Below are 23,792 nucleotides of genomic sequence, written 5' to 3'. Positions count from 1 at the left end.
GACTAGTCTATAATTCTCTGGATCCACTTTGTTCCCATTTTTAAAGATAGGTATTATGTTTTCCCTTCTCCAGTCCTGTAGGACCTCACCCATCATTCATGAGTTGTCAAAGATAATTGCTAATGGTTCCAAGATTGCTACAACTAATTCCCCAATTATCCTAGGATGAATTTAATCAGGCCCTGCTGACTTGAATACATTTAACTTATCTAAATATTCTTTAACCTGTTCTTTCCCTATTTTGGCTTGCATTCCTTCCCCCTTGTATTTATATTAATTGTGAGCATCTGGTAACCATTAAACTTTTTAGTGAAGACTAAAGCAAATGGGCATTAAACAGCTCAGCCTTCTTGATGTTGTCACTTATTAGCTCTCCTTCCCTGCTAAGTAGAGGACCTACGCTTTCCTTTGTCTTTCTTTTGCTCCTTTTAAAGAACCTCTCTTTATTGCTTTTTATGTCCCTTGCTAGGTGTAACTCATTTTGTGCCTTAGACTTTATGATTTTGTCCCCACATGCTTGTGCTATACTTTTGTACCCCTCCTTAGCAATTCATCCATGTCTCCACTTTTTGTAGGATTCCTTTTTGATTTTCAGGTAATTAAAGAACTCCTGATGGAGCCATATTGGTGTCTTACTTTTCTTCCTATCTTTCCTTTGCCTTAGAATAGTTTGCAGTTGTGCCTTGCACAAACTGCAAAAGCGACTGCACTCCCCCAATGTGTTTAGGTGACGGTATTAAAGCCATTAAAAATTGATCAATTTACTTTAAATATCATTTTACCCCCATATCTACTGACATCTGTTCCCAAAAGAGAGATTCATGTTGAATCACTAGAAACATCTAATTGGTTGAACATGTCTATCTGGTTTATAGTTTAGATAAATCATTCAAGAACTTTAAAATGCTTTAGAGCAGGGGTAGGCAACCTATGGCACGAGTTGATTTTCAGTGGCACTCATACTGCCCGGGTCCTGGCCACCAGTCTGGGGGGCTCTGCATTTTAATTTAATTTTAAATAAAGCTTCTTAAACATTTTAAAAACCTTATTTACTTTACATACAACAATAGTTTAGTTATATATTATAGACTTATAGAAAGAGACCTTCTAAAAACATTAAAATTTATTACTGGCACACGAAACCTTAAATTAGAGTGAATAAATGAAGACTCGGCACCCCACTTCTGAAAGGTTGCTGACCACTGCTTTAGAGTATATTGATTTGACAATTTATTCCTTACCCCATTCAGTGGGGTAAAGAACTACAGAAGTTTTCCTCATGCTGAGTTTCTCTAATGTACATATCTATCACTTCTTCACATCAGGATATTCTGACTTCATGATTTTAAACTCTCTTAGAGAAACTGAAACAGAAAATTATTTTTATTTTTAATATACAGTGTAATTTAATTATGATGCTCAGACTTTGTAATGGTCATTTGGCTATATGGATCAAAAATTACATTCCAGAAGTCATTTCCTAGTGGTGCCCTTGCTAATCATTGGGTGTCTGGCTTTAAAGATTTTTGGGTATCCAAAAGACGGTTCTCTGACCTTTTCAAAGGTAAGAGAGAAATTGAATCTTGAATTCTTCTTCCACTCCAAATAGTAGTAGTTTGTGGGAGTGCTGATTAGAACCTATTCTAGTAATCTAACTGATCTGCTCTAGCATAAAGTGCCTAATAAAACTTGCTGTATTCATTATGAAGGAAGTTCATATTTTTATAAATATGGATGGAGTGATTATTTGGATATGACAATTAAAATAAGGATGACTTACATCACTTATAACAGGTGTCAACTGTACATCATTAATGCATCTTTTGAAAACTTCACATATTTGTCTTGAGAATTTTCATAGTAATTCCTTTGTCTGAAGCTATTCTTATACTACATTAAAATGTATTACATAAATACTTCGGTTTTTGTTTGTTTTTTGTATAAAATCTGAAATGTCCTCTCATTTTACAGCATCTTTTGAAAATGAGAGAATTATCCCAGGAGTTTGTAATTAATCTTCAAATAGAAAACAGTTTTTGTGCATACAAGTTTGCAGTGATACATGCTTTTTTTTTTTTTTAAATAAATCTGCTATCAAATTTTGATAACTTTTTTGGGGGAATGAGTAAGCAATTATTGATATGTGTGTACTTAAAAAAAAAAGACTACATTTGAATATATAAGCAAAAATTCAATGTTATCAAGACAAATTTACTAAAACAGGAAAATTTTGAGGAATACTGATTTTATTTTTTCGGATTAAATAGCCCACTGCTTTCAAAGATGTATGTCTGAGTTTGTTAACATGAGTTTCAAAAACATTTTCCAAGACTTAACTCCAGTAATTTTGTTTTAAAAATTAGATTTCATTCTTAATTCACTCATAAATAATTTATCTTTAAGGAAAAAAGGTTTTTAATTTGAAGTAGGTCTGAGTCAGTTAAGTACAGTCTGATTGATATCTCTTAACACACATCAGATTATCTAGTCTGAGTGTTGCTGCATATATAATTTTTGTAATATTTATATTTGTGAACATAAACTTTATGTAACTCTGCTTTTGGAGAGAAACATGCATGGCAGCTGTAATTATGTATTTTATATAGCCTATAACTTAAATTATTTGTTGAACCTGCTGCCACACATATGTGAAGAGGGATGATACATTTTCACCTTAACAATAGATTTTTTCTATAAACATAAAAGATTGTCGTAAAATTTGCCATGTCACTTGACCATATATATTCATTTGGAATACTGAATAGGGAATATTGGAAAGATTAATGTTGTGATCTTCTGGTTTGTATTTCTGCAAACTGGCCATTTGTTAAACTATGGCTGACAAACCATCAAGCTTTCTTTAATGGCATTTAGTCTGTGAAATTTGGGACAAGGGCGCCCTCTCATGATCATGTGGCACATAAAAACCAAATACAGGCAGTTCTTGACTTTACGACGTGCGAGTTACGACGAACGGCACTTACAACGTTTATAAATTGTCATCGTGTTTCGACTTTATGACGCTTGATCAGACGTTCCTATGGGAAATTCGAGTTAAGACATTTTCAATTTGACATGACTTTCAGGAGCCAATTGTGTCGTAAGTTCGAGGACTGCCTATATATTTTGATTATACTTTTTTCCTTTGGGAAGTGAGCTTTTTTTCTCTATCAAAACCCTGAGAATTCCTCCTTGTTTTCCTGCTTCATACTCTCCACAGTTAAGGCCTCATAATCCCCTTTTTCCAGGTGTAGAGGATAGAATGGATCTCTTTAGAGCTCATTAGTGCCATTCCTTGACTCTCACGCTCACTATTTTAGTAAAGACACAAGGCTCTAAGCAGGGCCGTCCTTACCCATACACAAAGCATGCAGCTGCGTAGGGCACCAAATTTCCTGGTGCCCTGTGCAGCTGCGTGCTGCTTCAGCCCCTGCTGCGGCTCTTCCCCATGGCCTCCACCCCCTGCGCCTTCCCTGCCCTGCTCCAGCCCCGCCTCTTCCCGCCCCTGCCCAGCCCCGCCCCCACTCTCCTGAGCTCTGCAGCAGCCAGCACCCGGCGGTGGGAAGCTGCGCCGCTGGTGAGTGCTGGGGGGTGGTTCCCCCCTGTCCCCCAAGCTCCCCTCTCCCCCCCGCGGAGGTCTGGGGCCCGCTCCTTGCCAGCACCGCCCACGGGGGGGCTGCGTAGGGCCCCAGAATAGCTAGGGACAACCCTGGGTTTAAGGCCCTGATCCTGTAAAGACCTATTCACATGCGTAACTATGCACGGTGAGAAGTCCCACTGAAGCCAGTGGGGCTGCTCACAGCAAATATTTAAGCATGTGAATACATCTTTACAGGATTGGGGCCTAAAGGAGTAACTTGTTTAAATAGCTTAAGGCAGTGGTTCTCAACCTTTCCAGACTACAGTATGCCTTTCAGGAGTCTGATTTGTTTTCACCTCACTTAAAAACTACGTGCTTACAATATCAGACATAAAAATACAAAAGTGTCACAGCATACTATTACTGAAAAATTGCTTCCTTTCTCATTTGTCTATATGAAATTTTAGTTTGTACTGACTTCGCTAGTGCTTTTTATGTAGCCTGTTGTAAAACTAGGTAAATGTCTAGAGTTGATGACCCCCAGAAGACCTCTGCGTGCCCCCAGGGGTATTTGTACCCCTGGTTGAGAACCACTGGTTTAAGGAAGATAGTTAAGTAATATTATCAAATTAAAAACATTGAAGTGTGGAGGGTTGTACTTGTTAATTGAAAATTTTCTCCTTGGTTTCTGTTAATTTCTTTTGTGGGTGAGGGCAGGAGAGGGAAGAGGAAGAAATATAGCTGGCAGGAACATTTCCCAGCTGCTGCTCCTTTTTAAAACCAGAAGCTCTTGTGGAACTACTCAAGATTATATATGGAAAGATCACTGGCTTTCTGTTCCTTGGACTAAAATATTTTTCTTTAACCCACCAATTCCAGAGTTTATTTGTTTCATTTGTAGAATGGAAGACTGGTTACTGCAGTATCTAACAATACTGTCCAGATTCATACATTCCCCGAAGGAGCTCCTGATGGCATCCTTACTCGTTTCACCACGAATGCAAACCATGTTGTCTTTAACAGGGATGGTACTAAAATTGCTGCTGGATCCAGGTAATTTGATCTTGATGCAGGACAAGCCAATAGCCACACTAAATTTGGAACATTAGCAACTTCCTGGGATGTGACTTTTGTTCACAATGCAATCTAATTAATCTGCATTTTGTGAAGGTTTTACAATGCCTCAAAAGGTCTTCATAGACGAAAACGGTCAAATGGAGGAGGCCATTAAGAAAAACTTTTATGGGAGAGGTTGGGGCCACATAAATAACTGCCCCACAACATCAAGTTTCCAGATGTAATTTATATTCTTCAGGGACTTACTTTGCGAAGGCGCAAGGGTTCACCCATATGGAGCTCATTTCAGGATCAGGGCTTTAGTTACTAACTTTGTATTAAGAAGCACAGTATTGTTAACAGTTTAAGGACCCAGTACTGCAAACGCTAATGCCCATACATAATTGTCACAAGTCTCTCAATGATTACTTTAAGTCTAGAACTTGTGAGTTGACAGTACATTCCACTTAAATGCAGAACATATGGATAGAGCCCTGCAAATCCGCGGGTATCTGCTTTATATCCTTGGACCATTTCTGCAGATACCAGCGTGGATGCGGATACAAATTTTGTTTGCCGCGCAGGGCTCTGATGGTAAGAGCAGGTGGGCAGCTGTGAGGAACCGCGGCATGGATCCTCCACCTGCCCTGGTCGGGAGGCCTGGGGGCAGGAACAAGGGTCAGGGGCTGCTCGGGCTCCATGCCCAGGGCAGGTGGAGGGTCTGCCACAGCTCCCCATAGCTGCCCTCCCGGCTCTTACTGTGGCCAGGCTGCAGCTCCGAGCCGCCCCCCTGGCTGGAGCCAGATTGGGAAGACAACGCTGTCAGCTGTAGGGAGCCTGGGTTCCTCCACCTTCCCTGGGTGGGGGGCAGGGACAGGAGCTGGGGGCTGTTTGGGCCCCCCACCCAAGGCAGGTGGAGGGTTCCCCGCAGCTCGGCACAGCTGCCCGCCCGGCTCTTATCGTGGCTGGGCTGCGGCTCTGAGCTGCCTCCCTCCCTGTTTAAAAGGTAAATTTCGTCAACTGTTCTGTTTTAAAGTTGCAGGGCATGTTATAAAGATACTAACATGAGTAGTAATATGGATATGAATGAATACAATTTATACACTTCTTACTATGGCTATTTTTTGTGTTAGACTAAAATATTCAGGGCTTGTCTACATAGCGTGGCAAAGCACTCCACTGGGGTGTGATCTGAAGAGCTCTGTAACGTTGTGCTCTAACTGCCCTGTGTATACCTTGCTAGAGTGAGGGACTACTTTGTCCCCTTTAATGCAAACTAGGTACCTTTTAGAGTGTACCAGCAGGGTCTATGGTGGGCAGCTAGAGTTCAACACCGGGGTGACCAACCTGAGCCTGAGAAGGAGCCAGAATTTACTAATGTACATTGTCAAAGAGCCACAGTAATATGTCAGCAACCCCCCATCAGCTCCCCTACCTCTCTCCCAGCACCTCCCTCCCGCCCACCAGCAGCCCCGACAATCAGTGCCTCCCCCTCCATCCCCCCACTTCCCAATCCGCTGTTTCATGGCATGCTGGAGGCTCTGGGAGGAAGAGGGAGGAGTGAGGGCACTGCAGGCTCAGGGGAGGGGGCAGGAAGGGGTGGAGTGGGGGCAGGGCCTGTGGCAGAGCCCGGGGTTGAGCAGTGAGCACCCCCTGGCACATTGGGAAGTTGGCACCTGTAGCTCCAGCCCCGGAGTCGGTGCCTGTACAAGGAGCCACATAGTAACTTCTGGAGAGTTGCATGTGGCTCTGGAGCCACAGGTTGGTCACCCCTGCCTTAGAGCACTCTACAAATCACACCCCTTAAAGTGCTTTGCCATACAGTGTAGACAAGCCCTTGGTATCTTGCAGAAATTGTGGCTGTGATCCTTGAAAAGAGTTGTGATTATGCTTAAGACTGCAGAATTGACGCCCAGGGTTAGATTTATTTAATGATTATGTAGATTGCAATTCTCTAGTGGTATTGAGATATTTGTAGGGAAGTGTATTATAATCCTGATTTTAAGTGGTTCATATGTCAACCATAAAAATATATTCCCCACTGAATTTGAGACTCAGATGTTTCTAACTAGTGTTCTATTTTTTCATACATCAGAAACATCAGTTCAAGTACTTCTAAATTTTACATTATTTTTTAAGTGTGTGGGACAATGCTGGGTGAAGATGCTATTGTGGGGCCATGATAGTATTCTTAATTGTGGACTAGAGAATACTCAAGGAGCTAATAGAGGAGGTATCTGAGCCTCTAGCTAATATCTTTGGAAAATCATGGGAGGCGGGAGAGATTCCAGAAGACTGGAAAAGGGCAAATATAGTGCCCATCTATTAAAAAAAAAAAAAAAAAGGGGGGGGGGAAATAAAAACAACCCAGGGAACTACAGACCAGTTACTTTAACTTCTGTGCCAGGGAAGATAATGGAGCAAGTAATTAAGGAAATCATCTGCAAACACTTGGAAAGTGTTAAGGTGATAGGGAATAGCCAGCATGGATTTGTAAAGAACAAATTGTATCAAACCAATCTGATAGCTTTCTTTGATAGGATAACGAGTCTTGTGGATAAGGGAGAAGCTGTGGATGTGGTATACCTAGACTTTAGTAAGGCATTTGATATGGTCTCTCATGATATTCTTATTGATAAACTAGGCAAATACAATTTAGATGGGGCTACTATAAGGTGGGTGCGTAACTGGCTGGATAACCGTACTCAGAGAGTTGTTATCAATGGTTCCCAATCGCTGGAAAGGCATAATGAGTGGGGTTCCGCAGAGGTCTGTTTTGGGACTGGCTCTGTTCAATATCTTCATTAATGACTTAGATATTGGCATAGAAAGTACGCTTATTAAGTTTACGGATGATACCAAACTGGGAGGGATTGCAACTGCGTTGGAGGACAGGGTCATAATTCAAAATGATCTGGACAAATTGGAGAAATGGTCTGAGGTAAACAGGATGAAGTTTAACAAAGACAAATGCAAAGTGCTCCACTTAGGAAGGAAAAATCAGTTTCACACATACAGAATGGGAAGAGACTGTCTAGGAAGGAGTACGTCAGAAAGGGATCTAGGGGTTATAGTGGACCACAAGCTAAATATGAGTCAACAGTGTGATGCTTTTGCAAAAAAAGCAAACATGATTCTGGGATGTATTAACAGGTATGTTGTGAGCAAGACACGAGAAGTCATTCTTCCGCTCTACTCTGCTCTGGTTAGGCCTCAGCTGGAGTATTGTGTCCAGTTCTGGGCACCGCATTTCAAGAAAGATGTGGAGAAATTGGAGAGGGTCCGGAGAAGAGCAACAAGAATGATTAACGGTCTTGAGAACATGACCTATGAAGGAAGGCTGAAAGAATTGGGTTTGTTTAGTTTGGAAAAGAGAAGACTGAGAGGGGACATGATAGTAGTTTTCAGGGATCTAAAAGGGTGTCATAAGGAGGAGGGAGAAAACTTGTTCTCCTTAGCCTCGAAGGATAGAACAAGAAGAAATGGGCTTAAACTGCAGCAAGGGAGGTCTAGGTTGGACATTAGGAAAAAAGTTCCTAACTGTCAGGGTGGTTAAACACTGGAATAAATTGCCTAGGGAGGTTGTGGAATCTCCATCTCTGGAGATATTTAAGAGTAGGTTAGATAAATGTCTATCAGGGATGGTCTAGACAGTATTTGGTCCTGCCATGCAGGCAGGGGACTGGACTCGATGACCTCTCGAGGTGCCTTCCAGTCCTAGAATCTATGAATCTATAATACTGAAAAAATCCAGATATTTGAAAATTAGCTAATGCATTCTTTCAATGAAATATTTTAAAGTTTCATAACAATTTTTAGCAAACAAGCTTAATATGCATATATAGCAGCTATTTAACAAGATAAGTCAATCAGTTGTGGTATGATAAAATATAAATATCTACTTTTCAATAGCCAAAATACAGATTTAGGTGATATTAGTCTAAAATTACATAATAATATAGTTATTAATATGGGGTGGGTTGGTGTGATTATGATACATACATGATTTCTTATTAAAGCATTCCATTTCCTCTTTAACTTAGGGGAAAAGTTATTCTGTTCTGGTATTGATGGCCTGCTCCTGCTCCCGTTGCAGTAAATGGCAAGACTTATATTTTCGCATAGATTCTACAATGATAAGTGTGATTCAAAAAGCACCCTATCCCTCAATGATCAATAAGATAGAACTCACATTTACTTCAATCAAAGCAGAATAAAGGCCTGCCAGTCAGTATTAAAATAATCTGGTTAATTAAGTGCATTTCTCTCATCTGCAGTGATTTTATGGTCAAAGTTGTGGAGGTGACAGATAGCAGCCAACAGAAAACATTCAGAGGACATGATGCCCCTGTCCTAAGTCTGTCTTTTGATCCCCAAGATGCTTTTCTGGTAAAACATTTTCCTGTCACTTTCTACCTTGTACTGCTTTTTCCTCCAGCAGTTCATATTTTATGTTTCTTATGGGATCTTAAATCATAAAATGGTCCAGAGGCACAGAGGACATTGTTATTTTTAATTTGTCTACTGAGCATGGCCCATCAAAAGGATCTTGTGAATATCAAACTGTCTCCAATAACCTTAGCTTTACTTTCCTACACGTACATTCTCAATGTGAAATTTTTGTATTGTCCTTACTGCTGAGAGGAGAAGTTGATCCACTAATATAATTTAAAACAAAATGTTGATTTAAAAAAAAAAAAGACATCTAATTTTAAGTATTTCATTGTGAAGAATTTGTAAATACAGAAGCTTTGGAATGAACAAGAGTTTCATATATTTTCAAACGATGATTTATATTTTATTTAATATAAAAAATATAAATCATATACAATTTATTGTGAGTTTGTTTAAAGGCTGTTCATATAGTATGTGTCTATATTGCTGGCTGTACACCTCTTAAGCTTTTAATTGTAGCATGACTTTTGCTACTTTTACTGTGAATTGTTGATAACATTTTAAGAACTACTCTTTCTTATATAGACATCAGCAAGCTGTGATGGGTCTGTCAGAGTATGGAAAATCTCAGATCAGGTAAAATGCTAATCTTTTGGAGTTAAACCTTAGATTTTACTGTGTGTATTTTACAAAAGAATGGTCTTAACTAAAATAATGCGTTTTGTCTTTGGATGTGTCAGTATTGGTGTATTGGCAATAAATGGAAAAGATAAATATTTTAAAAATCCTAACTCAGATGAAATCTAATTTGTAGGTTTAATGCTAACAAAAGCTCATAATAATGTAGTTCTCCAGAGTTAGGGCCCAATCCTGCAGAGTTGTGTCTAGAATTACTTTTGCTTAAGTCCCGTTGACTCTGCAATGGGACTCCAAATGGGAGTAATTATACATGGGCTGATTGCAGGATTGAGTAGTATCCTTGTGATTTGCTAATTTTTAAGACAAATACATACCTAAATTGTCAGACCTAGCATTAGAATCTATGATTGTGGATGCCTTTCGTATAGCTATGCTGGCACTGTAACTTTTCGTATGCAATGTTTTGAGATCATAGCTGTGATTTGCATTTTAATGTATAAGCAGTAATATGGGGCACAACAATACAACCCTTTTTTTATTGCTGTGGTCAAATCCTGCCTTGACACACACCCTGTCCAACCCTATTAAAATCATTGTGGTTTTACAAAGTATTAATCAGGTAGAATAACCAATCTGATTTGTACCACATTTAACTAAAAATGAAAGGTTTGCGTTTGGTCTGAGACATTATGCTATATTTTATAAGTAGCTATACTTTTATAAAAATATTTTCACTAAGTTATAAAACCTGGGCATGGTTTTTTATAATAATAATAGTAAGACAGACTTACTATCATATTTGGGTGAAAGATATTACTCCCTTCCACAATTCTAGTATAATTACCTCTTTTCCCCACACTCCACTTTTAAGACTTTCTTTTTTACAATACCGAAGGATTTTTGCAATTGCAATGTAGAGAACCTAGTTCCTAAATATTCTGTTTTCAGACATGCGTGACAAGCTGGCCACTGCTGCAGAAGTGTAACGATGTGATAAATGCTAAATCAATATGTAGGCTTGCCTGGCAGCCTAAAAGTGGGAAGGTAAGTGACACATTGTTTTGCTGTCTGTATTAGTCCTCTCTCTCTCTGCGAGTACTTGGCACATTGATTGTTAACAACGGAATTTAATCCAGGCCAATCCATATCCCATCACCAAAAAATAAGAAAAGTTTGTTTGATGAAATTATTTAAAAAAAAACAACAAAACCTGGAAATGGATACTTGTTAAAGTACTGTATAGCCAGTGCCAAAGTGAGGCTGGCAATACTCCAGCTGTCAGCCTGATACAGTATTATATATTCAAGTTATGCTGAACAGGAAGGAACCCTGTTGGTGGGGAAATAACTTCTTTGTTCACTACTAGGTATCAAAGTGGTTCAGTCGTTCTTTCATGTAAGTAAACTTTATACTGTGAATAATTTCTATTAAATAAATAAACAAGCCTTTTAAATAATAAGTTAGTGTATTTTCAACAGAAGAAGAAAATTGATTTTAGTGTGAATGAAGAAGTGCTGATTGTTACATTACAAATAAAATGTATATATAATGTGAAACTTACCCTGCACATAGCCATAGTAAAGGGGCTTTGGACAGGGAGCTAAGTGAAAGTGGGAGATATGGAAAAACCTCTCTTCCAGTTTATGATCTGAAAAAATGGTTGCAACTTCTACACCCCATGTTGGGGTTCCCATCCACTGGATCTGCATAAGTGCATTTCCATTGTCCCCTCACAAACCTTGTCTGAATAATCCACTTCAGGCCATCTTGTTCTGAGGCTTTATGTAGAGTCTCTTAGCCCATGTCCACTAGCTCTGGTGCCAGGAGGCTTAAGTGGTGCAGAAGACCATGTATCACCCTTTTGTGCCTGCTTGAATATCACTTACAGTCCATTAGATTTGCACATTGCTCTACAGGTATACAATTTGTATACAACTCTAAAACAGTAACAATTTTGATTGGCAGAACAATCTATATTGCATTCATATTTTGAAATTTAAACAAATGTATTATTTTTCTTATTTAGACATAATGTAAGAAGTACTTTGACCTACAGTAGTCTATGGGGTGACTGGCAATAACTTTGTTTTTTTCCTTGTTTTTTTGTACTCTTTGAATTAGGTGAAATTATCCTGTTTAGGAATCAAATATTCAAAGATTTATATATAAAATATTATCTAACAATATAAGTCTAAGATATTAATATCAGCTCAAAAGGTTTTATAGATATCAACTTTTGAAGGGGTCCATGGGGGGGAAGTTTTATTTATAAGCAGTTGAAAACTATTTATAAATTTTGCTAGCTGTTCCAAAAGTTAAAATTTCTGTAATTTTCAGGGTCAGCGGTCAGCCTCTTCATCCTTCTGCCAGAAATAAATGCAGATTAAAATACAAACTGCTGTGCTCAAATATGCTTACTTACGGTTTCTTGAAATTTCCAATATAATTCACAATGTTTTATCTGTCTTTATTGTATCAATCAACAATGTTGAGATGCTAATTAAAAGATACTGTGTCAGATTGGCTGTTTTGGCAGTTACAACTATAATACCCCTTCTGAATAAAGGAACTACACTGCTTGTTGGCTGCTGTAATTAGCCTTATTTGAATGGGACAGGAAACATGAAATAAAAATAAACTGTTTAAATTTGATTTGTCCTAAATTAACACTTTTTCCCCCCCTAAATAGTTACTAGCAGTTCCAGTTGAGAAAGTTGTTAAACTGTACAGAAGAGAAACTTGGGATAATCAATTTGATCTTTCAGATAATTTCATTACTCAGGTAAGTGCGTGCCCTAAATCATAGGTTTGCAAACTTTGTCATAGGGTGAAACACATCCTCTTAGAAATTGTCTCATGGACATTTACCCTCCAGGTCAATTTCCCTCTCATTTGCAATCTTGTGGAATCTATAGCAGTAGTTTAGATACTTTCCTAATATTACTTTTTTATATAAAGTGTTTTGAAGTATCCTTGGATGCAATGTGTAGAAAATCAAGAGGAGAGACAGCACCATGTAACCAGCCAGATCTCTGTGGGCCTGAGTTTGGGAACATCTGTTCCAGATGTTTGTTCCAAATAGATTTCATACAAAAAGAACTGTTAGAAATATTTCTTTGCTTGTTTGCATAGTAGAGATTTCATTATTCTACTCTATATTTTGATGAATTGAAATCTGCCTACATAGTAGGGAAATAGCAACTTTGCTATCCTCTGTCTTATAACATCATGTCTTTGGAGATCGCTGGGTAGAAGAATGCTAATTCACCTACATAGTAATTTAGATATATGTGTACCTAGGCCTACAAGAGTCTTGGTACAGTACATGTGTAAATCACTGGGAGAATCGTCAATGGAACAGATCTTAATAGTCTTTCAAATATTAAAATATAAAACAGTCTTTTATGTGTACATAACTCTACATAAAATGGTTGCTTTTTGCAGTTGCAAAATGCATTTTACTTCTGTCCATGCGTTGCAGGACATTTGAAAAACTCAGACTTTGTTGCACTTCTCTACAGCATGAAGTGACTAAAAATAAGTACTCTGAATGAAAAGGAATAAAAAATGTGCTGATTTTTAAAGAGTGGCTCTTATACGAGGGTAGCAAAAAATCCTCCCACGGACAGCTGGATACAGTTTGCTAAAAGTTCTTAATCTTTTTCATAGATGTCTATTTTACTATACAGGACCAAGAACATTGTCAGCACGCAACTAATAGTAATGTCTACTTTCCCTAGACTCTGAGTATTGTGACCTGGTCTCCCTGCGGACAGTATGTGGCAGCTGGAAGTGTCGATGGTTGTATAGCAGTTTGGAATGTGGACACCCAGGAGTGCGTGGAGAGGTATTCATTGCTTTCCATACAATATATAAATATTTATCTATTGTTTTTACAAAGGGGAGTTTTTTCTTATCCCTTATTTTTAGACTTTGTCCATGTAAATAGATACATAATTTTCTTATAGAAAGCTCTTAAAAAGATATATATTTAGATTTACAAAAAATTCCACTTTCTCGTGCACTCAAGGGAGCTCAGGGGCTGCTTGAGATACTTTACCTCTTCCCCTCACCAGGAGCAACTTCCCAGAAAGAGGGAGGGGAGTAGGCAAAGCCAAGGCATCATCACACATGTACACACAGTGTGCAGTGTGCACCATGCTTTCCTCTGAGGGTTACTAGGATAACCTCTCTGGGAGGTATTCTCACTTTGAGTCAGAATGCCTCCTGGCAATTCTTCTGGGGCAGGGACCCGAGTGTGGGTTTATGACTAAATACCACTATCTAGCCCTCAGTGGATAAGGTGATGCATTTTATTACTCACCTTCATCCATCGGTTAATTTATAAAGAGTAGTGTTGTGACAGGCTGTGAGGGGACTATAGCTTTGAGCCTCCCGAAAGGGCAAAAACAATGGCTCTTGTGATGCATTTTTTCAAGAATGGGATACTTAAAACAGGAAGTGGGGAAATAGAGTGGTTGACTCCTTGATGAATCTTTTTCTCCTTTGCCCCAAAGGAGAAAAGGCAGAACCTGATTGTGCTACTGTCTTGTTAGTAAAGTATCTCTGTTCCATAAGTATGATGAAGTGAGGAGGAGGGAGGGGTTTTGCATGTGAATAAGTCAGATAAGAAACATGATTGTTACTTTTAAAATACATGTTAGGAGCCCAGGAAGATTATACACCGATGATTCGTAGGAGGACACTTACATGAGAACAAAGGGAGAGAGGAGACTTAATCCATTTGACATTTGAGGCAAAGGGCTAATTAGTCAAATATGATTCACGAGAGCAGCCGTGTGTGCTATTGTAACTGGACAATTCAGCAGGACATGTCTGCTGGGGAATTACTTCTCTTTTTCCACCTATAGTGGGAAATTATCATTTCATGAATATAATTCTGATTTATTAATTGTTTTAAAACTCTAATTGATTTTCTTCATACGAAAAGAAGAACTTTTAGGTGCTATATTACATATTTCTGCTAACTTCACTTCACTTCATAGACTTTGAGGCCAGAAGGGACCATCGTGATCATCTAGACCAGTGATACTCAGTAGGCGGCCTGCAGGCCTGACAAAGCTTCCTGTATAACCCGCCAGCTCACCTTAAAAATATGTTCCGCTGCCTATCATTTGCCTATGATTTCCTTAGTAAGTAACAAGGAGTCTGGTGGCACCATAAAGACTAACAGATTTATTTACCCACGAAAGCTTATTCCCCAATAAATCTGTTAGTCTTTAAGGTGCCACTGGACTCCTTGTTGTTTTTGTGGATACAGACTAACTCGGCTGCCCCCTGATACTTAGTAAGTAATTTACTTGCAATGCTTAATTTGCCTGAGGTGACTCAGCCCCAGCAAGTCCTGGCACAAATTAAGCAACTGGAGAGGGGCAGCTACGGGCTGGGTGCCCAGCTCTGAAAGCAGCGCTGCCACCAGCAGCAGCACAGAGGTAAGGGTGGCATGGTAGTGCCACTCTTCTGCGCTGCTGCTGACAATGGCGCTGCCCTAAGAGCTGGGCAGCCGGAGCTGGGCAGCTGCTGGCTAGGAGTCCAGAGGTGCCAGGGCTGAGCCCCAGCATTCCCTGGCACAAATTAAGCACTGCTTACCGGATCCTAAGTTCTCGTGATAGCATTGGCTATGATTGAGCTAGGGTGCTGCCCATTTTTTCATTAATGATGGAAATGAAGCCAAAAATGAATGCAAGTGGGAGTAAACATTGCAAAGTCGACAGCAAAAACCAAGCTTTTAACCCAAACTGGACAGCTGATTTTCCTCGTTTAAACGCAAAACCTTTGCGTTTAATATGCCAAACCACTGTATCCGTCTGTAAGGTCATCAATGTGAGGTGACACTTTGAATCAAAGCACAGTCACTTCAATGCGTCCTAGCCTCCTGGCAGTGTTGCAAGACATGATAAAATTGAAAATCTGAAGTCTTCATATCACATTTCAAATGTCATTCTCACAACATCAGCGACTACAGGAAAAAGCAACAGCTGCTTCTCTTCGGATAATGTTGGTACTAGCTAAAAAGAAAAACCCTTTCTTGGGTGCCAAGCTTGTGAAGAAATGTCATTGGCAAAAAGCTCCTCCAGCATTTCCAGAGATAAAAACAAAGATGACAATGTGAACCATATGAAGCAAATTCTCCTGTCTGACTCCACGGCAGTGCAAAGATTGGAGGTAATTCACGAGGATTGTTTGTCGGCACTTCTTTCTGATTTAAAAAATGCCAAATACATGTCTCTTTCAGTGGACAAATCAAGCGATTTACGTGACACTGTCCAGCTATCACTGCTTGTTAGATTTTATAATGGTGAAATTTTCAAGGAAGAATTTTTGTGCTTAAAATCATTAGAATCCTACTCCACAGGAGAGATCATTTTTGAAAAGGTAAAAGGCTTTTTTGAAAAAAATGGTTTAGATCTGCAGAAAGTAAATTTGATTGTTACAGATTGGCAGGGAAAGACATGACAGGGAAAGAAAAGGGCTTTGCTTCACGTTTGGCAGCGATACACCCTTCATTAAATATACTTCACTGCATCATTCACCAGACTGTCCTATGCAGTAAATTGTTTTTTTTTCCCAAGTCCCCAGACAATGGGTATTGTGATGACATTAATGAACTACATACACTCAACTTCTAGCTTGCAACATAGTCTTTTTAAAGCTTCTTTTTACAAGACGTTTCAGCTGAATACAGTGACCTGTTGCAGCACAACGACATTCACTGGTTAAGTAGGAGGTGCATGTTAGAGAAGTTTTGTGCACTTCAAAAAGAAATAATCAAATTTCTTTCAAACAACAATACCAAGGTTTGCGAGTTCCTGGAATTTATAAATGATGTCTCCTCTATGTCACAGGTAACTTTTCTGTATGATATTATTGGTCACTTGAATTCCCTCAGCTTGCAGCTCCAAGGCCAGGCAAGCAGTGTCGGGGATCTGTTTGAAAAGGTGTGTGCCTTTCAGAGGAATCATGAAATCTTTCAGACAGACTTAACAGGAAATGCTGCATTTTCCCACATTTCATGTTGTTGTTGTTACAGATGAAACTTCAATGAAAACGATCCAAGAATTCCTAAACAATCTGATTGAAAATTTTAAAATGTGATTTGAGAATTTTAAAATTCCAATGGATTTGCTTTTATTTATTTGTCATCTGTTTGTTGTTTCTGCTGATGGACCTTGCCCTTCTAAAGCAAAGAACATTCTTGATTTAATTGATGAAGGTTCCCTTCAATTAGAAATTGTAAGGCACCAGAGCTCAGATGTCTTGAAGGCAAAATTCAGAGAAGTGGGATTTGTGATTTCTGGACTCAATATGCTTAGCAGTTTCAGAATAGCCAGAATCTAGCTATCTATCTTTTAACAATGTTTGGATCAACATACCTCTGCGAATCTGGGTTTTCTACCATAAACATTATAAAAAAACAACGCTGCAATTGCCTGACAGATGAGCATCTTCAACAGTGCGTGTGCCTTGCCCTGACCTCCTACAAAACACTCTTCACAAAGCTTGCCAGAGATCGTCAATGTCACTTCTCCCATTAGATATTACCTTTGTTTCTGGCAATCATGTTGATTTATACATTTTGTTAAAAGAAACACTAATTCTTATGTCTTTATTTAGTGACAGCAGAAGTTTTGTTTTGTGTTGTTAGCCTTCTGCACTAATGGCCTGCCTCTTGTCATGAAATTCTCAAATTGGCCCATGGGTAAATCTAATTGAGTATTCCTGATCTAGACTGACTTCCTGCACATCACAGGCCACAGATCTGGCCCTCTCCCCACCCCCCACTCCTGCAATAGGCCTATAACCTCTGGCTGAGTTATTGAAGTCCTCAGATCTTGATTTTTAAAGAGTTCAAGCTACAGAGAATCCACCATTTACTCTAGTTCAAACCAGCAAGTGACCCATGCTGCAGAGGAAGGCGATCAGTTAGACCCTGAGCATGTGAGCAAGTCTCACCAGCAAGACACATGGGAAAAAATTCTCTCCCCCAGAACTCTCCCCATCTAAAGTCCCATTTGTGGCCCTTGGAGATATTTGGTAATAGCAGTCGTGGATGTGCTGTATGCCATTGGAGGCAACCTCATCATACCATCTTCTCCATAAATTTATCAAGCTCAGTCTTGAAACAAGTTAGTTTTTTTTGCCCACACTACTCCCTTTGAAAGGCTGTTCCAGAACGCTACTCCTCTGATGGTAAGAAATCTTTGTCTAATTTCAAGCCTAATCTTGTTGATGGCCAGTTTATATCCATATGTTCTTGTGCCAACATTAGCCCTTTACTTAAATAACTCTTTTCCCTTCCTGTTGTTTATCCCACTAATGTATTTATAGAGAGCAATCATATCTTCCCTCAGCCTTTGTTTTTTTTAGCTAAACAAGCCAAGCTCCTTAAGTCTCCTCCTGTCATAAGGCAACAGAGGATCCTGTGGCACCTTTAAGACTAACAGAAGTATTGGAGCATAAGCTTTCGTGTGAATGCCCACTTCATCACCCTCGAAAGCTTATGCTCCAATACTTCTGTGAGTCTTAAAGCTGCCACAGGACCCTCTGTTGCTTTTTACAGATTCAGACTAACACGGCTACCCCTCTGATACTTGTCATAAGGCAGTTTCTCCATTTCTCTAATCATTGTAGTAGCCCTTCTCTGCGCCTCTTAATTTTGTTGTTGCTACATTTATCTATATGTTGTTTTATAGCGCCAAGGAGCACTAGAACTTTGCAGAATACACTTATGAAGGTTCCTACCTTAAGAAGCTTAAAAACATTTTTTGTTTTTGTTTTTAGGATGAAACATGAGAAAGGTTACACCATTTGTGGGCTGGCATGGCACCCCAAAGGTGGGCAAATAGCATATACAGACACTGAAGGAAATCTGGGGCTGCTTGAGAATGTTTGTAATAGAGATGGAAAGAAATCAAGTGGCAAGGTAATAAAAATATTACTTAACCCTCATCTGTATTGGTTAAGCAATCATTCTTATTTTGACTGAGCACATAAAAACTCAAAGCTCTAGCAGACTCAGCCCCTGTTTGGTTTGGTTATTAGCTAATCCAATTTGTGAATGCCAGGTTCAGAAAAATGCTCTTTGAGGACTGTTATTTCACTTTAGGTCTCCTGTGCAGTAACAAAGGACTACAATGATCTTTTTGACGAAGATGATGACTTTTTAAACACAGACCTGATTGAGCCACGGTCATCTCCAAAGGTCGTATCTAATGAGGAAGATGATGATGATGACGACCTCATGCTAGCTTCAGGCCATCCTAGACACCGAGGGGCAATAATAGAGGATGATGAGAACTCACTAGGTACAGAATGAACTGGCTCTTATAATGTTTTTTCAGGATCTGATAGTGTTTTATTGAGTCTTACCTACATCCTCTGTTCAAATATGGCCTCTGTTTTATCACACTACACAGTTTTTAGTGTTTTCTTTAATTGTTTTCTATCTCATCTGCCATTGTAATTCTCTGATATTAAAGTTTTACCTTCTAGATACTGCACTGATGAAAGTTAATTCCAATCTTGAAAAAGATGATGACAATGACCAAGATGGTAGCATTCCAGTTCTGCCAGTATCAACCACCCAAAGACCTTTCTATGACGGACCAATGCCAACCCCCCAACAAAAGCCATTCCAGTCTGGTTCCACCCCTTCGCACCTCACGCACCGCTTCATGGTAAGTCTAATTTTATCTATGGCTGCGTTGATTTGTATGATAACTTCTTCTGTAATTAATTACACTACTTCTTGTTTGACTTGTCTAAGACTAAAATCAAATTTTTTACTGTTACCTTGGAAAACTGTAAAATTTGACATAACTCTGAAGCTAAATGATAAAAGTAGCCTTCTGTTAATACCCAGAACTCTTAATGGTATACTTTGCACTTAGCATCTTTTACCTGTAAATCTCAAAGTACTTCTAAGAAGATGGGTAAGCATTATATATACAATATATATATATATATCTCCCCATTTTATACATGGAGAAACTTGGCTGTAGAGAGGTTAAATAACTTGCCCAAATCATACATGAGTTAGAAGTTCCTATTTTTATTTATTTTGATGTAGACACAATATTTAGTTTTAAGGGAAAATTAAAATATGACATTTTGTACCTGTGCTATTGCATTCTAGATAAAATACTCTTTTAAATCGTTTATCTTCAACTGTGACTAAGATTAAGATTTTGTCACTGTTATTTTTAGTAAAAGTCAGGGACAGGTTGTGGGCAATAAACAAAAATTCACGGAAGCCTGCGACCTTTCCATGACTTTTTTACTAAAAATAACTGGGGTGGGGGGAAAGGCTGACTGCTGGGGGGACTAACAGCCCAGGTCCCACTGTGGTGGGGAGGTGGGGACTGACAGTTCCTGCTGCTATGGGGGGGGAGGGGGCGGACAGTGCCAACTCCAGGCCTGGCTGCTGACAGCTCCAGCTGCTGGGAGTCACGGGGAGGGGGGACAGCTCTAGCTCCGGCCATAGGGAGGAGCAGAGGGGCAGCTGACAGCCACAGCCACTCTGGGTGGATGGGTTTCTACAGATGAAAGCCAGTTATATTTTTATTCAGGAGCCATGAATTTGATTAAAAAAAAAAACTTTTTAAGCTGTTCATAGGTGTGAATAATTTAACTAGCTTCTTTGGAATTGCTCATATTCTTCACCTTTTGTCTTACAGGTGTGGAACTCTATTGGTATTATTCGTTGTTATAATGATGAGCAAGACAACGCTATAGATGTGGAGTTTCACGATACCTCTATACATCATGCAACACACTTGCCAAATTCTCTGAATCACACAATGGCTGATCTCTCCAGTGAAGCTATCCTGTTGGCATGTGAGAGCACAGAGGAACTTGCAAGGTAAACTGTAGTGCACCTGCATGGAAACTGTACTGTGGAATTAAAGTCAGCATGTTCGAAGAGCTCTTTATAGTTATAACTTTTTGGTTCTTGATTTAAAAAAAAAAAAATTGGTGGTAGATTTTCACATCCTTCCACTATGTAGATTTAAGGAGTATCCTAATACTTTATGTAGTGCAGTTAGCTTTTCTTTGTTTCTTGTTATTTGAAGTTCTTCTGTCTTTCCAAGTGTATATTGGAAGATTTTAATGCATTGATGTCTCAAGAGAAACTGTACATACTAATGACAGAATTTCAATCCCCTCAAGTCAATAATGCATGATAAGGTACTGTTGGCCAGGTTGTTACTTCTCTCTGCAGTAGTAGGAGTGATGATAGAAAGCTATTGTGTCTGAGCATTGGTGAGGAGATGCATTTTAGCTGCAGGGCACACACTGACAGAATGACTTAAGTTGTGCACTGTATAGTGTTTCTTAGAACCTGCTGATGAAACGTGCAGTACTTGCTTTCCAACAGCAGCTGGGCATGCTAGAATGTTCTCCCTTACACTTAAGGAGTAATAGCAATAACATTCTGCCTGATTCTTAAGTGAGTGTTTTGGGGGAGAGAAGGATCTTCTACCCATTTCCTCACCCAGTTCGTCCATGTACAACTAGCCAAAATGTAGCTCTTAGTTTATAAAATGTGATCAGCATCTACTAGTTATAGGAGCTCTGAAAAACCTGGAAGTTTTTCAAGGGTTTTTCAAAAGTGTGTCAAACACTTGGGGTACCGTGTCAAACACTTGGGAGTCTGCCTTTTTTGCCTTCTGGTGTTTGAATGTAACAGGACTCTAAAGTGGCTGTATTTTTAAATTTGCCATATGAAAGATGTTGCACTTGGAATTCCACTTTTAAATGACAATCAGGAATATAATGGGCAGTAATGAATCATGGACACAGGGATCAAACCCTAAACATGTAGCCCTATCCCTGGGTAGATCTTACTTACCTCTGACAGATATCTGTGGGAGTTGTCTGTCTTTTTTATTTTTTTTTAATATCCTTGCAGCACTAAATAGAACTATTCATGCAAATAAACTCTCATCAAATTGAAATTTTTAAAGCAATTTGCTTATGTCTATCTCTTAAAGCTTAAATTTTAAAAACTAAAAGTTTTAATTAAAAAAACAACAGAATTTGTCAGGAAAATGTGACAAGATTTGTAGGGCCTGATTTTCAGGCGTGGTTAGCACCCTCAGCTCCCATTAATTTTAATTGGAGTTGGAGTTGCTCAGCGCATCTGAACATCCCACCCATAGACTCCAATCAGATTCCACATCATGCTTTTGAAGAATCTGGATTTCTGAAGCTTGGATTTCTGAAGCTGCAAATTGAATTGGATGATCAGTCACTGAGCAATAGGATTATAAATGGTAATCTGCAAGTATCATGCCATTTCACTTGTCTGATATAGTTGCAAATTGTAGGTAATCCCCAGTCTCAGAAAACAATAAAACTTTACGGAGCACAGGTAAGTGGACGGTGTATTTTAAGTCACGCTGTCTATTTCCGATTTAAATGTTTAAATGTTTTCCTTTTATTCCTCTTATTTTTTAGCAAGCTTCATTGCGTTCATTTTAGCTCTTGGGATTCCAACAAGGAATGGACAGTAGATATGCCAAAGGATGAAGATATTGAAGCTATTTGTCTGGGTCAGGGCTGGGCTGCTTGTGCCACTAGTGCCATGCTAACTCGTGTGTTTACAATTGGTGGAGTTCAGAAAGAGATCTTCAGTCTCCCTGGTCCAGTGGTGTCAATGGCGGGACATGGAGAGCAGCTTGTGGTTATTTATCACAGAGGTACTCTTCTTCCTCTCATACTCCTTTTTTTGGTTTGTTTTAAATCCCTACCATCTCTTGTTAGTGATTTCAAGTATTGGTTTATTGTGCATGGTCACCAGTTCTTCTTTTCTTTTCCTCACTCTGTGCTTCCTCTCTCCTCCTCCACCAGTTACTCCTTTGATTGCTGCAAACCCACAAATGTCATTAAACAAAATAAAGCCTACCTATTCAAACTTGAGTGTCTTAAATTAGGCACCTAAAAATAAGTAACCTAATTTTGAAAGGTGCTAAGGATGCACAGCTCCCATTGACTTCAGTAGGAGTTGTAGGTGCTCAACACTTGTGAAAATCAGCAAAAAAAATTGTTGCTTGAAATTTTAGGCAGTCAAGTTTGCAAATGTTGGACTCATTGCATATTTATACAGAATTCAAGATATTTTAAGTGATAGATGTGAAGAAGAATATGCTATAGACATTTAATTGCTAGGCAGGAACAAATGAAATGTTTTGATAATTGGCTAAGTTTTGGGGGAGAGGATCATAACTGTAAGATAGCCATGATCCAACTTGGATTTCAGATACACGGGAGCAAATTGCCCCTGTAGTTTGTAAAAACAAATATTACGCATGTGCTTGTGAGAGCTGTAGCTGATCTTATAAGATGCACACAATATGTACCCACATATCTGAGATCAGAATTGGGCTCTCAGTTATTTGACCTAAGAGTTAAGGCATAGACCTGAAATAGAATTAGGTAAGTGTTCAATTAAAAACTTATATTTAAAATGAGCTCAGAAAGAGGAAGATGCATTTTACCATCAGATTCTGTCTAATCAAATCTAAAATTATATTGTTATGCAATACAGTCATTGGGTCGACCTTCTTTTCTTACTAGGTACTGGCTTTGATGGGGACCAGTGCCTTGGAGTACAGCTGATAGAGTTAGGAAAAAAGAAGAGACAGGTTTTACATGGAAACCCACTTCCTCTTACAAGGAAATCCTACCTGATGTGGGTAGGATTTTCAGCAGAAGGTAAGATGATGCAGCTATGTGATGAGAGTTCCAGTGAGCAATCTTGGCTCTCTTTTAGATGGAGAATTTTACAGAAGCATTCACCTAATTTTTTAAAAAATAAGATTTTCCTGTAACTCCAGTTTGTTTTGAAAGTTCGTGACCATCGATCCATCTATCTTCCTCTGGCATAAATGTGGTAATTGGAAATCTTAGTGCATTTACAATATTAAAAAACATACATTAAAATGTTACCAAAAAACCTTGAGCCAATCAGCTTTCCTCCTGCCTCCCCCCAAAAAAGTTACATCTCTGCCATTCTACTGAAATAGAAAAAAACTTGGGATCTGTCCCAAATATCTGCTTAGGGAAAAGCCCGTGAGACAAATAGATGAGCCGTATAGCA

At 39.1% G+C, this 23,792-nt stretch overlaps 1 protein-coding gene across 1 annotated transcript in view; it reads left to right on the top strand.

Annotated features, from left to right (window-relative positions):
- The window catches only part of WDHD1 (WD repeat and HMG-box DNA binding protein 1), a 44,943-nt gene that overhangs the window by 5,323 nt on the left and 15,828 nt on the right, over positions 1 to 23,792 (top strand). The window contains exons 3-14 of the mRNA XM_034769325.1: positions 4,482 to 4,633; positions 8,914 to 9,025; positions 9,617 to 9,667; positions 10,619 to 10,714; positions 12,360 to 12,452; positions 13,411 to 13,517; positions 18,473 to 18,614; positions 18,798 to 18,996; positions 19,184 to 19,368; positions 20,368 to 20,552; positions 22,151 to 22,392; positions 23,270 to 23,407. Of these exons, the coding sequence (XP_034625216.1) occupies positions 4,482 to 4,633; positions 8,914 to 9,025; positions 9,617 to 9,667; positions 10,619 to 10,714; positions 12,360 to 12,452; positions 13,411 to 13,517; positions 18,473 to 18,614; positions 18,798 to 18,996; positions 19,184 to 19,368; positions 20,368 to 20,552; positions 22,151 to 22,392; positions 23,270 to 23,407 (1,702 nt within the window). The remainder of the gene's footprint in view (positions 1 to 4,481; positions 4,634 to 8,913; positions 9,026 to 9,616; positions 9,668 to 10,618; positions 10,715 to 12,359; positions 12,453 to 13,410; positions 13,518 to 18,472; positions 18,615 to 18,797; positions 18,997 to 19,183; positions 19,369 to 20,367; positions 20,553 to 22,150; positions 22,393 to 23,269; positions 23,408 to 23,792) is intronic.

This window comes from Trachemys scripta, chromosome 4, assembly GCF_013100865.1.
Source record: "Trachemys scripta elegans isolate TJP31775 chromosome 4, CAS_Tse_1.0, whole genome shotgun sequence".
Classification (NCBI taxonomy): Eukaryota; Metazoa; Chordata; order Testudines; family Emydidae; genus Trachemys; species Trachemys scripta.
The sequence above is the reverse complement of the archived record's forward strand: the minus strand, read 5'-3'. Positions and strand labels throughout refer to the sequence as shown.